Source organism: Candida dubliniensis, chromosome 4 (genome assembly GCF_000026945.1).
Source record: "Candida dubliniensis CD36 chromosome 4, complete sequence".
Lineage (NCBI taxonomy): Eukaryota > Fungi > Ascomycota > Pichiomycetes > Serinales > Debaryomycetaceae > Candida > Candida dubliniensis.
Window position 1 is genome coordinate 984,077 of NC_012863.1, and position 14,782 is coordinate 998,858.

Consider the following 14,782-nt stretch of genomic DNA (forward strand, 5'->3'; position numbering starts at 1 on the left):
ATTTTTATTTGAATCAATTTAGAACAAAAAGAAAAAAATGACCAGGTTAAAACGGATACGGGGGCCTAAACTTTTAACAGACAAGGTTTCAATAGTTCGTGAAATGGGTCGAAAGTACAAAAATGCAAAGATTTTGGTCACGATACGTTTGGATCCCACACAGTTGAAAAACATACTGAAAGTGACATCCGTCAATAAAGAAATAGAGAAATCAGATGAGACAACTATTGAAAAGAATTCGAATGCAGAAACATTGCCACCTACATCTTCTGAATTACCAGAACCAACAGCACCAGAGAATCTTGATACTGGAGAAGATATTTCTGATAGTGATATTAGTTCTATGGATAACGAGCTAACGGAGTTTCTAACTGAACATTCAGTATTGGTGACTCCAGGCCTACCTTCGGTACCAAATCATCCAGAAATAGCACCCACAACTAAAAAAACCCTGGAAAAGAAACCCTCGCCAAAACCATCTTCCCTGCTACTGAAAAAGCGGCAAGGCTCTTCCAGTTCAGATATTCCACGTGTGGATGAGACATATAAGGTACTACCGAGAAATGTTTCACCTATTGTGAGAAACGAGTTGCATTCCATTGAAGATGAATTTGCTCCAGTAGATCGGATGGTATTTTCCTTAAAGGATCCTTTAGGAGGTGGACGGATAAGTCTACCGGTAAAATCAACCTCATGCATACATTTTCAATGCTTTGATTATGAAAATTTTTGTCTATTCAATAAGATTACTGCTGCAACTAAGGAGATAACTAGAAGAAATCTTGTACAACTGAATCGTGCACATCTTGCCCGAGTCCAACAGCAAGTTAATCAACAACCAACCACCAATAGCTCATTACAGTTTTCACCGAGAAACTCGCAGTTACCAAATAAAGGCAATAACCCCAATATTTCCAATAAGCTACCCGTTGCTTTACCCGGAAGTAATGGGATCCACAACTTCTTGGTACTACCAACATTTCATTCGAATTTTGCCTTGAACAACCCTATCAATAATAACAATATTTACAATAGTAATGCAGGATATAGTCAATCTGGTGATATCACTAGCTTCCATAACCAATTGGGTGAACCTTATATAAGAATTATCAATGATCCAAAGCCCGGAGTTGGTAGTCGATTTGTAACTCCCCATCACAAATACCCCATGTACAAATGCCCAATTTGTGATACCCAGTTCCCATTAAGCGAATTAAGCATAAGTGATGGATTCAATTTTTTCATTCGTGCAACTCCAAAGGAAATAGACAGAGTTGAATTATTGATTGGATTGGATAAGTACCGCTTAATTGATGATAATCGAAGAACACCAGCCGCTGCCGGGGAGAATGACCAACAGTCTGCCGAAGTGATTGTGCTCACCTCCGATGAGGAGGATGAAGATGATCGGAATACACCCCTGGTGCAAGCACCAGAAGTCAAGACAAAAAAACGTTTTGATTTTTATGAAAGAGCTCAAGAAATATTAAATCAAACAACGGATAACGAAATTCATTATGGTGATGGTGAAAGCTGGGATGATCCAATTGTTCTCGATTAGTATGTAGATTCATAGACAGGTGCTACTAATATATTTGAATGAGTAGTCCACCCAGAGTTATTTTTTTTTTTTTATTTTTTGTTTTTTTGCAGTATTTTTTGACAATGTAAAAGTTGTTGTGGTTGCTGTTGTTGGACCCCTACAGTTACTAGAAATTCTAGGTAAGACGGAACAAACAAAAAAAGAAAAACAATAGTAATACAACACCACTTTTTTTTTTTTTTTTTTCCAAACTCTCTTGTATTTTAACAACTTTCTTTCAACAATTATCATGTCTGATATTTCTAAATTAAATGAAGCTAAAGCAAAGGTGGTTGAACTAGAAGCATTAGTCAAAAAACAGGCCAATGTAATGGTTCAAGCGAGACAAAAGTTGATTGATGTTGAATTGAGAAACATGAAAAACCAAGCTGGCCAAAACATCCAACCTGCATTGGATCTAACTGATTATGTGAACAATGATGATATTGTTCAATTGGTTACAGAATTACAAACACAATTAGATGCTTTAGAAGCTCGAACTATGCGTCGAACATATAATGCAACCGTTCAAGGAGATGACGAAAAATTGGCACCAATTACAAATAAAGATGGTGATTTGCCTGATTTTGCATTGCCTGTCACTTTAAAAGAGTTTAAGCTGTTGGAGAAAATTGATTTGATAAGATTAGGAGTGTTTTATGAAATTATATTACCAGATGGAGAAGAAATAGACCACGCTTTGCAACAGACTAATAGCAAAGAAGCAATCTTAGATATCAACAAAAAGAAAGATATAATAGAGTTGAGCAAAAATTTTGATGAAGATCAGGTAAATGAAATTTACGACGAATTGGCTAGATATTTTGGAATAAAACATAGAAGAAATAGTGACGGTTGGTAGAATTTGTGAATGAATCCTTTGAAGGAATATTGATTGATAGTTTTGTATATTGAAATGTATACACGACTTATTTGCAAGTGTATTTCTCTTTCTCTTTTTTTTTTTTTGACGTGTTCGTAGTAGAAATTTTTCAATAGCTCCCCAAAAAAAAAAAGAAAAGACTTTGGAATAAAATAGGAAAACACCAAATAGAAATCACCACTTTTTTTTTTTCTGTTTTATCAAGCATTCCAAAACCTGGTTAATCAATAAAATATGGCTGAAGAAACTGTGACACCTGAACCTGAAATTGTAAAGATTTCCGTTTTCACTCCATTGATTTATGTGGGTGTGGTATTGTCGATATTTATTACATTTTCAATCATATATAGAAAGAAAAGATTGCAATCATTGACTAAGGTGGAACCGCTTTTCAAAGAAAATTACACTGCTGTATTGTACCAACAGTTAAAGGATCAATATACCAATAAAGATTTGCCTAAAGATCAGAGACCTCATGAAAAAGTGATGAAGGCAGCATTATTGAGACGTGCAGTTGAAGCCATTAGAAGATCAATGAAATTGAAAGAGAATGAACCGGTATTTAATAAATTATATCAAAATGGATTAATTGGTGATGATATTTTCAAGCAATATCAAATTCAAATAAAATTCCAGGAATTGGAATTGAAAGATATCGTTGCTGAATGTGAAACTTATAAAAAAGGTTGGGTTCAAACGTTTTTCCCATTGGCACAAGAAATATGTTTCAATGAAGCATTAAGAAGAAGATTGAAAGCACTGGATGATAGAGCAGAAAAATTTAGTGAATTGTGGGAAGTCGACGCTGATGAATCTGAAAAATCATTAGAATCAGCAAAGAAAGTTGAGCCAAAGAAAAAAGTGGAGCCAGTGAAAATCGAGGAGAAACAGGATAAGGAAAAAGAAATCGATGATAAGGTTGGAGAGGAAAAGGAAGAACAAGAAAAAGAAGCAGATGAAAAACACCAAGCTGGTGATAACGACTCTTCAAAATCAAAGAAAAAGAAAAAAAACAGCAAGACAAAGAAAAACTAGTATTGCATATTCCTTTCTACCTTCTCTTTTGTTTATACAATATATTAATATATATTTAAATACATAAAAACCGTAATTTTTTTTTTTTAAGGGTATATTTGTATCTAATGAAGACGATATTATCTATCATTTCCCCATGAAATTTTTCAAACGGGAGTTAATTTTCTCGACTATCTTTTTCACTTCTTGGCGATCAGATTCTTCGAGATCTTCGAGTATTGCCAAAAGCATATATATACTTGTGATATAGGAGCATTCTATATCTGTGCTATTGCGAAGAAGTTCCTTAAGTGCGGTCTCCCTGGCAATTCCAAGAGCAGCAGCAAAAATTGTCTGTTGCACTCTTGCCGTCCCATTAGAAGACTCACTATCTTCTAAAGTTTCATCAGCAGTAAAATCACTCTTACTTTTCAAAAACTCTAATCTTTCAAGGGAAATGTTATATTTTTCTCTGATCCATTGAACTATTTGGTTTATTCTAACCGTCGTTTCAAGGCTAGGTCTTTCGCCGTGAACTGCATCGTACTTTTCAAACCACCATTGACCAGCAATATCCATGGCTCTTCCCAACAAACTCAACGTCTTAATATATAAACCGATCCCTTCTTGACTGATCATATGAACAATCTTAGGAGGCAACATCTCGGTGTCATCCTCTATCCCGTCTGAAGATGGCGGACTGGGAATAATCTGGCTGAATTTAACATCAGCATACAAATTGACTGCATTAGCAATGTTTGCAATCAACTCTAACTTGTCTAGTATTTGATCATCTAAATTGGAAGCACTCCCTAAGTCGAACTCAGTACCGGGTTCACCCATAGTAGCAAGGTTGAGTTTCTGCAAAATAACATGGTTGTTTGTAGATGGAATGACAGTTGAAAAAGACGACGAATCATTATTGCTTGTGGATGAATCGTCATCTTCGGCTATAGCTGACACATTTGCGTGCAGACTACTGGTAGTCAACCCAAACAATCGATTCGAAGCTAACCCAATTGCCTTTGTTAAAGCATTGGTGGGTGAAAGCGAAAGTGAAATCCGTCTTTCAGAAAAACTGGGTCGTTTTTGACTTCCATTCAGTGACGATCTTCGATACTGAGTTGTTTCTGCTTGTTGCTGTTGCTGCAGTGATGATAATCTATTACCCTGGTCTGCATCCAGATTCTTGCGTGAGCTAGAAATGGCATCCACCCCAGTACCAGCATGTGCTAATTCGTCTGCGAGTGCATTCACTTCAACCGCCCTTTTCTCAACAACAACGTAATCTTTTTCTAAATTCATATCATCCTTCTTTAAATTAAACTCAGACGAGTTTTGAGCGATAGAAAGTGCAAAATTGTCAGGTACAGGGCTTGCAATTTTCGTCATTGGTTGTACCGTATTGTCCTGACGTGGAATCGTTTCAGCAGTTGGTGATGGGCTTCTAACGGCTGTATCATTCTTCTTTTCCTCTTTAAAAAACTGCGACCGTTCTGCAGGAGCTATAGGGCTGATATATTCACTGATAAACAAATTTTCATCCATATGTGAGGTTTCGAGAGGTTGATCGTTGTCTTCCAAGTCACAAGTTATCAATGAGTCATTGAAAAACTCATTAAAAGAAATCCGCTCTGTTGGGTTGTATTTCAACAAGGACCTGATTAATTGCTTCAACGACTCGGGCACTTTGGCTGCTGAGGGAAATTTGATTTTATCTTTTGCCTTCTCGATGTTTTTCAACAATTCTATGTGGTTTCCTGCTTTGAAAGGAGGTTTCCCCACTGTCATCTCATATAGGACTGCCCCAACGGACCATAAGTCTGCCTTGGCATTATACTTTTCATAACGCAAAATTTCTGGTGCCATATAAAGAGGAGAGCCACACAAAGTCTCTGCCATTGAAGTTGAGGGCAAGAAACGAGCAAAGCCAAAATCAGCTATTTTCAATATTGGTAATTCCCACATACCAACAAACTCACCATCAATGAATTCCTGTTTCGAATGAACTGGAGGGCATAATAACAAGTTCTGCGGTTTAATGTCCCGATGTACCAAACTCTTGTCTCTCAAAAATCGAAGTGCAGACGAGAGCTGTCTCAAAAAATGGAGAACCAATACTTCATTCAACCCGTGAGACCCTTCTGGAGATGGATAGCGATGCAACAAACTCGAAATGACTGGATGCGATTTCACCAAATTATTTCTTCGCCTAATAAAATACGACAAATCACCCATCGAACAATAATCCATAACTAGATGGAAGTAACTTGTTGTTTGTTTATAGTCTAATAGGCCCACTATATGAGGATGTTTCATTGATTTCAATATTTGTATTTCGATTTCTAAGTTTTCTAGTAGTTTTTTCGATTTTAATTTGGACCGATACACGGATTTGATAGCCACAGCTTTGTTATTTGTGGTGTCAATACATTTATAGACCGTGGCAAATGATCCTTTGCCAATTTCTGGACCAATCTTGTACACGCCTATGTACTCCAATTTTTTGTTCGTGTTGTTGTTACTGCTTCCAGATTGGGTAGAAGATGTCAAAGTAGTGGTGGCAACTGAGTTGGGTGCCACATTATTGGTATTTTGGGTATCACGTAAAAGTCCCTGATCTGTCTGATTCGATTTGGGCATCATATTAAATAAACTAGGTATGTATAAAGAAGGGTGTCCTTGTTGAATGTATGTATATATTGATAAAGACAAAGTAGTACTTAGTTGTGGAGTAGTGTCTTCTTTAATAAATCAACTTAACCTTATTAAAAAAAAAAAAAAAGCGATAAAAAAAAAAATAATTCTGGATTTGTTGTTGATAAGTGATACACCGTAGTTGATGATTAACTAGTTATTAACCAAGTAAAAGTAAAATCAACAGGAGATTATGAAATGGTGTTAGTGTGACTGACTTGTATATGTGTAAAATAAGGAGAGGGTGGATTTAAGACAAAAGAGTACTATTACTAATACAAAATAAAAACAAACAAAGAAAAAAAAAAAAAAAAAATTGTGTGAGGATTGATAAGAACTATTTTCTTGGAGGCGGTAGAGGGGGGGGGGGGGGTAGGGAAAGATCATTCATTGGCTACCAAAGTAATATGATCCATCCTTCTTTCCAACTATTCATGTAGACATAAGATTAAGTTGGCTTGACTAGATAATCTCTGGAGTCTTGATAATAAAGACTCTAAGCTCCTGAAAAGTATTAGACACACCACAAATCAAGTACTTATCAATGAAATAACCCTCCACCCCCATATCAGATTACGCTTCTTAGTTAAACAGAAGTCACATGACCTTAGTTAACGGTAAGACGGAAAAATAGTAAAAACTTTCCTTTTTTCTTCTCCACAATTACACACAAACATAATACAAAAAGCCATAAGAAATGTATCTTAATACTAGAATGACTGTGTGTATTCAAATCTATTTGGCATAAATAATTTAAACCACTAACTGTAATGTGTTCCAGAAAACATATATTAAAAAAAAAATGAAAAAAAAAAAAACTAAATGAAATCATTTATCCTTGTTTTTCTTCAGTATGATGCTGTCCTAAATCATTACTCATTTGCAGTCCATCCTCATCCTCTTCTCTATGCTTGCTTCTATGTAATAACCCAATGGTTACCGAGTTTGATCTGTAGTAAGTTGGTCTATGCTCATGAAATTTGTTAACTGATTCCTTTACTATTTTTTCCGGATCATTATCTAAATGTTTAGCGGAGGGGAATGGCGAATAAACTGGATCTTTTTTGTAATGGTTGTTAAACTGATTATTGCAAAAGTTTTCTCCAAATGAAACGTCTGTTTTCTTTTTAAGATCTTTCAAAACGTCACTTCGAGACAGGATATTTTTTTGTGGGTTTGATGGCGATGAAACTTGTACAGCATTTTCTTGAGCTGGTACTTCAAGCTTTGTTTCTGCAGACTCACTTGGTGCCATCCCTACTGTTAAAGTGGCTGTAGATACATTACTAGAAACGACAGTAGGGTTGACATTGTCATAGTAGCTGTAGCCGGAATTAAATGTATTATTACCATTGACGTTGCTACTACCAATTGCATTGTTGCCAATTAAGCCATCTGGAACATCTTCAAATTCAGGCAAACCATCGTGGAAAATTATTGGCCCCTGAAACTCATGATTTAGTTGTTTATTTTTTTCACGATTTTGTCGGAGGGTTGGTAAATTTGAGTCATGTGATTTAGCTCGTCCTGTCAACGATAAGAAATTGGCTCTGGAAATAGGAGCAACTTTAGACTGAAATGCCAACGTCAAATTCTCTTCATCGTCGTCAGATTCATCTTCCTCGTCCGAACTGCTAGACGAACACGAAGAGTAAGAATCAGAACTCGAATATGCTATAGTGGGTACCACTGTTTTCGGAGCAATGCCGTCATCACTGCTTTCATATTTTTTGCCCTTTACCTGTTGACCGCCACTGAGTTCACAATCTTTTAAAGCAAATTTGCTCCCAGTCTTCATCAGATTTCCAAGATTAAAAGCCTTGAACTTCTCAGCTATCTCACTTCCATCAGGTTTAAACTTACCGAAAGGGTCATTCAACAGAACACGTCTCGTTAAATCTGATTCCGAAAGACTTGACTTTCTCCGCAACAGTATCACCGGCACATTTCCCTCAGACTTTGAATTTTCTTTTCTATTGCTGGTGTATTCCTCATACTTTCTACTTAGATAGTCATCATTTATACTATCCAAGGACGCAAAGCTTTCACTTAATGGTAATGATATAATAGAAGAGTCGGGCTGATTATCGTCAGGCTTGTCGTCTTCTCTTGCAATGCTAATGGGACCAATCTTTAAGTATGGTTTACCCATGGCATTCTTTTCTTGCTGGAGTAATGGTGCCTTGATGCCTTGTTCCTTATCCGAAATAGACTGTTTTGCAGATACTGGTACCGGAATAGGTGCTGCTATATTTGAATAGTGCTGATGCTGTTGCTGAGTGGAAGCTCCCAGTCCTGTTTGAGTTGGTGTCAATTCATGAGATAAGGAGCTCTTGTTGGAATTTGTTCCAATTTGTGAATGAAGTGAAAAAATACTTGATCTTCGTCTCTTGTCATCTTGGAGTTGTATCCCTTTGAATGTCTCTACAACAGATTGGTTCTTCAAATATAAATCCCCTCCAACATTTCTTTTTGTTTCAATTTGTGGTGCCTCCGAAACAGTTATTCCAGCAGAACTGCCTCTTCTGCTAGAGCTGTTGCTATTGGATTCGATCATATCTTGTAATAGACTTTTGCCACCTTCTCTAATGCCCGCAAAGGAGAAATGGTTTTGAAAGGCCATCGATGATGATGAGGAGGAAGAAGGGGACGATGGGTTTGGTATTTGATGGGCCAATGATGACGGGAAATGCGGGTTATTCTTCTCAGGGATATTCCCACTTTTTGGCAGCAACAACGACGATCTCTTCTGTTGTGTCACAAATGGCTGAGCAACAGGAGGAGGAGTGGCAGATGAAACTGGTAAGCCTTCTGACAATATCATTGAGTAGTTTTGACCGTTTTGATAGCCCAACAATCTGGTGCTGGAGCTATAGTTGGAATAACCACTAGAAGATTCCTCACTATTTTCGCTCCTTGAATGCTCTAGTTGCAAAGCAGCAAATTTATTTCTGATTTCGCCATCCTTCAATCCACCAGCACGTATTGCCCTAACTAAGCTTCTTTTGATTCTTGCTCCTACCCCAATAACTGCATTATCGACTTCATCTTTCAGGACTATGTCGTGTTCGTCTAAGTCAAAAGTTATTGGCTCAGATGTGTTGTCGCCATTAAGATGAAACAATTCATGTAAGCCATCCACGTCGGTATCCAAATCCATCAAAGTAAATGGATGCTCTTTAATATCTTGGATTTCGATTCTGGTTCGGTTGTTCTTGTCCAACATCTTAGATAATAGATCTTTAGCTAGTTCAAATTCTTCCTCTGTCACTGTTGCTGGAGGATTGAATGCTTCAATGGAATCAGGGAATTGTAGCGGCTCTTTGACAATAACTTGAAAGAGGTCATACTCTGTATCAGCATTGAATGGTACCTTGCCAAATAGCAAACAGTACAATGTCACACCTAATGCCCAAATATCAATTTTGTAGTCAATCTTAGGAGGGGTCATCGGCTCGTTGGAAGACAACTTATCTGTGGGCGTTTCATCGTCAAATTGGCATAACTCGGGAGCAAAAAATGCTGGTGTCCCCGCAGTTTTAGCCAAATCTAATTCATTTACCAAGTGTCCTTCATCATTTTCAGCCAAAGAGGTGGCAAATGAAACGCCAAAATCGCTAATCTTGACAATATTGTCGGCTGAGACTAGCAAGTTTGCTGGTTTGATATCACGGTGAACAATTCCTTGCATGTGCAAATACTCTAGTCCTAGTAAAACGTCTCTAAATATCTTTCTTGACTGTTTAAAAGTCAAATTTGGAGAAAATTCATTCGACAATAAGTCTTCGTCAGTTAAAAGACTCGGTTGCCGCTGTTGCATTCTTCCATTGCCACAGCAAGGAATCTCGTTATCGTCGACATCATAGCATTTGCCAGCAGTTGGTTTCGCTACATCTGATTGTAGTTTTTTCCATTTTATTTCACCCTTTTCCATATACTCTAAAACAAGATAAATCTTTAATGAGTTTAAATCATCCAAAACTTCACGCAATGCCACTATATGCTTGTGACGACACTTTTTCATTATTGCTATTTCACGCTTAACTTTCAATTCATATTCATTTACGATGGGTGCGCTCGAATTCTTCCGCATCCGTAGTGAAGGTCTCTCCTTTCGTGATCTTCTATTGACAATCTTGATAGCGACTAACTCATTGTTAATCAAGTCCCTTGCTAGCTTTACTTTCCCGTGTTCACCTTTCCCAATTTCTCTTAAAATTTCATACGTGTTAAGCACTTTTCTCCGGGTGATTGGGTCATACTCCAAAAAAACATGCTTAGTCTCCTTTACTGGTGAAGTTGTGTAAGATTTGAAAGGGAAAAAGCTAGATCTATTACTATTTGGTACTCTACTCTGCAGTATAGTAGCTGGTAATGACGTTGTAGATTGAACACTAAATCTAGCTGTATGCGAGCGGGTGCCCGCATCTTGGACAGAGTTTCTCTCATTGGGAACTGGTGATTCTTCCAAATCTGACATAACACTGTTATCCAACGATGGATTCTGGAAAAAATGAGCATTCAAATTATTGAGGCCATCTTTCAATGATGTTGTAGAACTCTGTTTCGAAGAAGTCGCCGATTTATGATAAGCTGCCGATCCTGCTTTGTACAAAAGACTGTGTCTCAAATCTTCAATGGGAAAATGTTTAGGAGAATTTACAGGAGAATTACTTTCACCATTGTTCTTAGTCTCTTGCTGGTGTGGGTGACTATTCGGAAATTTGTTTCTTTCTGCTCTGGTGCTGTTGTTTGCGGAATTGTGGGTTGTTGTTGTCGTGTGCAGTTCGCCGAACACTTCAGGCTGAACTGTTGGCGTGGTATTTGAATATGTTGAGCCATTAATGGTTGGTTCCTCAGATATGCTACTGTTTGATGATCCGTTTGCATCGATGGTTTCAATGTGACTATTTTTATTTGTAGAATTGCTGTTGGTTCTTAATGCAGATGATTTTAGATTCAAATGATTGCTATGGGGTATTGGAGAACATGATTGCCCCTTTTCGGTGGAGAACTCTTGATGCAGTAGAGATGTAGACATAATTGAGTATTCTCCGTTCTAATATTTTTGACAATAATCTTCAAACTATGTTATTTCTTTCAAGCTAAACGAAGTAACATAAACACATAAAGAGTAGAAGGGCAGCCCTTTCGTAAAGTATAGGTATTTAAATAAAGAAAGGGAAAAAAAAAAAGTTTTTTTGATGTTTTATTTTTATTTTTTTTTTTTTTCTTCTTCAACCAAACTACTATGTACAGGTTTTTCCTAAGACTACACATCAGAATATATGTATAGTGATTTATGAGGTGATCCTCTTGTCATATTCTAATGGATACATGTAATTAAAGCTGGTAAACCTATGAAAAGTCTGAAGTCTTTTTATTTGTCAAGTCGATAGAAGCACTGTAAGAAAAAATTGGTAAGTTGTTGAACAAATTGGTAACGTTGACAATAAGTAGATGTAGTGTACTGGGACAACTGTACGATAAAGCCATTGCCAACTGAGATGTACTTAAAATATCAAACGATTCAATGAGATTAGTTTCCTTGCAAAGCATACCTGTAAAGTTGGTACAAGTCTCATTGGATTGGAGATTACTTTCTGATGGAAAATAGAAAACCGGGGAACCCGTCAGAAGTAACTCTTGAAACTATCAATTCCAAGTTATCCGAGAAGTCTACATTAACATTAATTTGGTTACTTTTGTGGGTCATTCTATTATAACTTCTAAAACATGGGGTCGCTCATGCTAACAAATATATGCACAGATGCTTACAATCGGAGGTGGATTATAATACAGTATATGAAAGCTTTCAACTTTATGTAAACTGAAATTGAGAATTCCCACAACATATGTTGCCAACTCTACTTTTAACGAATACAATTATTAAGATTTTAACATAAACATTGACTTCCGGCAGAAATTTGTCCTGAATTTTTTTCGTTAAATGTGTAAAATTTTTAACGGGTTTTATTCAAAAGCTTAAAATTGAAGCTTCGAAGTGGCAAAAACAGCCTCTATAATTACAAGCCCAACTATACCAAGGGTATCACTTGGTGAAAGTCAAAGAATACGAAAATTCAAGCAGACTGAAAGACAGATTGGAGGAAATACTTCAAAAAATGATATACTGGCTTTGTTGCACCAAGAGTTTGCCACTACTATTCATTTACAAGTAATATAGAACTCCTTTTTTGAAGTGTGAATATGATCTTGCCATCAAGAACGACAAATTCTCGCCTAGATTTTGACGATTAAATACATATCATTATTGTAAGCGAAACAAGTCAATACAATATATACTTTTGTAGTATCTTGTTATTTTGGTGGTCTTGACAGGATCAAACTTCTTTCGATAAAAACAAGAATTATGGAAAAAAAAATTACTAACATTCCCTTAAAAAAATAGTTACGCCCGAAAGTCCGCCCCCATCGCACCACACCACATATTCTAATAGTACTAGTGATTAAAAAGAAAATAAAACAACTGAATCCGTTGACTGCATAGTATTAATTGATTAATTAACTAAAATTTATAGTTTGGACTTTGCTCACTTGAACCCAACTATTAATCCTGTGTATATCTCTAAGCCTGAAATTATTGAATAACCGAAGCAGATAACAAGTATAGGAGATTCATTTTGTGTAGTACACAGAAAAAGATATTTAAGCATATAGTTGCCGCAGCCACGCTTCTTTGTTTGTTCTAGTATATTACTAAAAACAGAAAAATTGGATAGGGTACAATAGCATTTTTTGGTAATAGCCACGATGAAGACAATGATAAACGGGGGGGGGGGGTGACAATCTCTATCTATTAAAAAGCGGATCTAGAACCATAAAAGACTTTTTCCTATTCTTTCTTTCTTTCTTTCCTTTTTCTACAAAAAAAAGAAAGACCAGATCTTTTCGTTCTACAGATTTCATCAACTATATCTGAAAAATTATTTATTAAACTTTCTTTTCATTTTCTTTTGTTAATTTCCCCTTTGTATGGTAAAGCAATAATGTATTTTGTATTCCTACTATATTTAGCCTCAGTTGTGAAATGTTCGATCAAGTTGGACTTCAATATAGTGCTGACCCCTTCCAAATACACAAAAAGAGATGCCTTGCCCATGCCTCTTATCAACGACAAGATCTTGTACACTACAGAATTGGAGATCGGATCGAATAAGGATAAGGTTTCAGTGTCAATAGATACTGGATCTTATGACTTGTGGGTAATGAGCAACGATGCCATTTGTTACAAAGTATCTGAGTTTCAAACTGAAGGTGCACCCCAACTACCTGATATTTTCAATGATATTGATCAAGAGTATTCCTGTACTGTCAATGGAACATACAATCCAAACACCTCAACAACGTTTAAAAATACATCAGAAGATTTTTCCATTGGTTATGTAGATGGTTCTGCTGCTCAAGGTGTATGGGGCTACGATAGTGTTCAATTTGGAAAATATGGGGTGACTGATTTGAAAATAGGAATTGCCAATAGATCCAGTGTTTCGGATGGAATTTTGGGGATTGGGATAGCTAATGGGTATGACAACTTTCCTGTATTATTACAGAAACAGGGGTTGATCAATAAAATCGCATATTCTGTCTATTTGAACTCGTCAAATTCCACTACGGGAACCATACTATTTGGTGCTATCGATCATGCAAAGTACGACGGTGCATTGAGTACAGTTCCTATTAATTCAGAAAGTCAGCTTTCGGTCAATGTAACAAATTTAGAGACAAAAGATGGAAAGGTTACCTCTGGTAGTCATTCGGTTCTATTAGATACCGGATCGACCTTTTCGATTTTCCCCGATGAGTGGATTGACGCACTTGGACGCTCTTTGAATGCTACGTACGATGACAACGAGTCAGTTTATGCAATTGAATGTGATGGCTATGATGAAAATTTCTTTGGGTTTTCAATAGGCAATGCTGATTTTTCAATTCCAATTCAAGATCTCACCACAGAAAAGGACGGTCAGTGTTATTTGGCGATTATGAGCAATTCAGTTATAGGTGGCGGCGGCATTCTTTTTGGTGACGATATATTGAGACGAATTTATCTTGTTTATGATTTGCAGGACATGACTATTTCGGTAGCGCCAGTGGCTTATACCAAAGACGAAGATATTGAAGAGATTTTAAACCATAACGAGGATCAAAACGAGCTTCGAACAAGTAATTCTTTTACACAATCTGCATCTAGTTCTCAATCCCAGTCCAGTTCAACCTCCAGTGGTGACAATATGAAGAAGGCCACCAGCAGTGCCAGTGGGAGTCGTCAAGCACATTCATGGCTCACCACATTGTGTGCTGTACTTCTCGTGTATATACATATTATATAGACTAATAGAATCTGATACCAAATTATCGTACATGAAATGAAAAAAAAAGATTTGTAGAGCAAATTCAATTAGATGAAATACAATGGTATCCTGGATTGACTGAATACCATGTGCTAAACCTTCATATCACTGACAGCTCAATGAAAACAAAACAGAGGCATGAACTTGTTCTAGGTGGAACTTACAAAAACGCTTGAAGCTGTTGATTCACAGTTCAGTCAATTTCACATACTGTTATGCGAAGGCTGTTTC

General features: G+C 36.7%; 6 protein-coding genes across 6 annotated transcripts; 4 read left to right on the plus strand and 2 right to left on the minus strand. All coding sequences in view use genetic code 12, as the record gives it.

Moving 5' to 3' along the window:
• Positions 1 to 37: 37 nt before the first annotated feature.
• CD36_44130 (conserved hypothetical protein) lies at positions 38 to 1,561 on the plus strand (the record flags this gene model as incomplete). Its single annotated transcript, XM_002420020.1, has 1 exon — positions 38 to 1,561. The coding sequence occupies one exon, from the start codon at positions 38 to 40 to the stop codon at positions 1,559 to 1,561; it is 1,524 nt and encodes a 507-aa protein (XP_002420065.1).
• A 271-nt stretch (positions 1,562 to 1,832) lies between these two features.
• Positions 1,833 to 2,444, plus strand: CD36_44140 (mitochondrial ribosomal protein, putative; the record flags this gene model as incomplete). The annotated part of the gene is made up of 1 exon (XM_002420021.1): positions 1,833 to 2,444. One exon carries the CDS (start codon positions 1,833 to 1,835, stop codon positions 2,442 to 2,444), a length of 612 nt encoding a protein of 203 aa, XP_002420066.1.
• Positions 2,445 to 2,699: 255 nt separating this feature from the next.
• Positions 2,700 to 3,500, plus strand: CD36_44150 (subunit of the Sec62/63 complex, putative; the record flags this gene model as incomplete). The annotated part of the gene is made up of 1 exon (XM_002420022.1): positions 2,700 to 3,500. One exon carries the CDS (start codon positions 2,700 to 2,702, stop codon positions 3,498 to 3,500), a length of 801 nt encoding a protein of 266 aa, XP_002420067.1.
• A 126-nt stretch (positions 3,501 to 3,626) lies between these two features.
• CD36_44160 (serine/threonine-protein kinase, putative) lies at positions 3,627 to 6,125 on the minus strand (the record flags this gene model as incomplete). Its single annotated transcript, XM_002420023.1, has 1 exon — positions 3,627 to 6,125. One exon carries the CDS (start codon positions 6,123 to 6,125, stop codon positions 3,627 to 3,629), a length of 2,499 nt encoding a protein of 832 aa, XP_002420068.1.
• Positions 6,126 to 7,008: 883 nt separating this feature from the next.
• CD36_44170 (serine/threonine-protein kinase, putative) lies at positions 7,009 to 11,217 on the minus strand (the record flags this gene model as incomplete). Its single annotated transcript, XM_002420024.1, has 1 exon — positions 7,009 to 11,217. The coding sequence occupies one exon, from the start codon at positions 11,215 to 11,217 to the stop codon at positions 7,009 to 7,011; it is 4,209 nt and encodes a 1,402-aa protein (XP_002420069.1).
• A 1,969-nt stretch (positions 11,218 to 13,186) lies between these two features.
• SAP10 (aspartyl protease, putative) lies at positions 13,187 to 14,530 on the plus strand (the record flags this gene model as incomplete). The annotated part of the gene is made up of 1 exon (XM_002420025.1): positions 13,187 to 14,530. The coding sequence occupies one exon, from the start codon at positions 13,187 to 13,189 to the stop codon at positions 14,528 to 14,530; it is 1,344 nt and encodes a 447-aa protein (XP_002420070.1).
• Between the last annotated feature and the right edge of the window lie 252 nt (positions 14,531 to 14,782).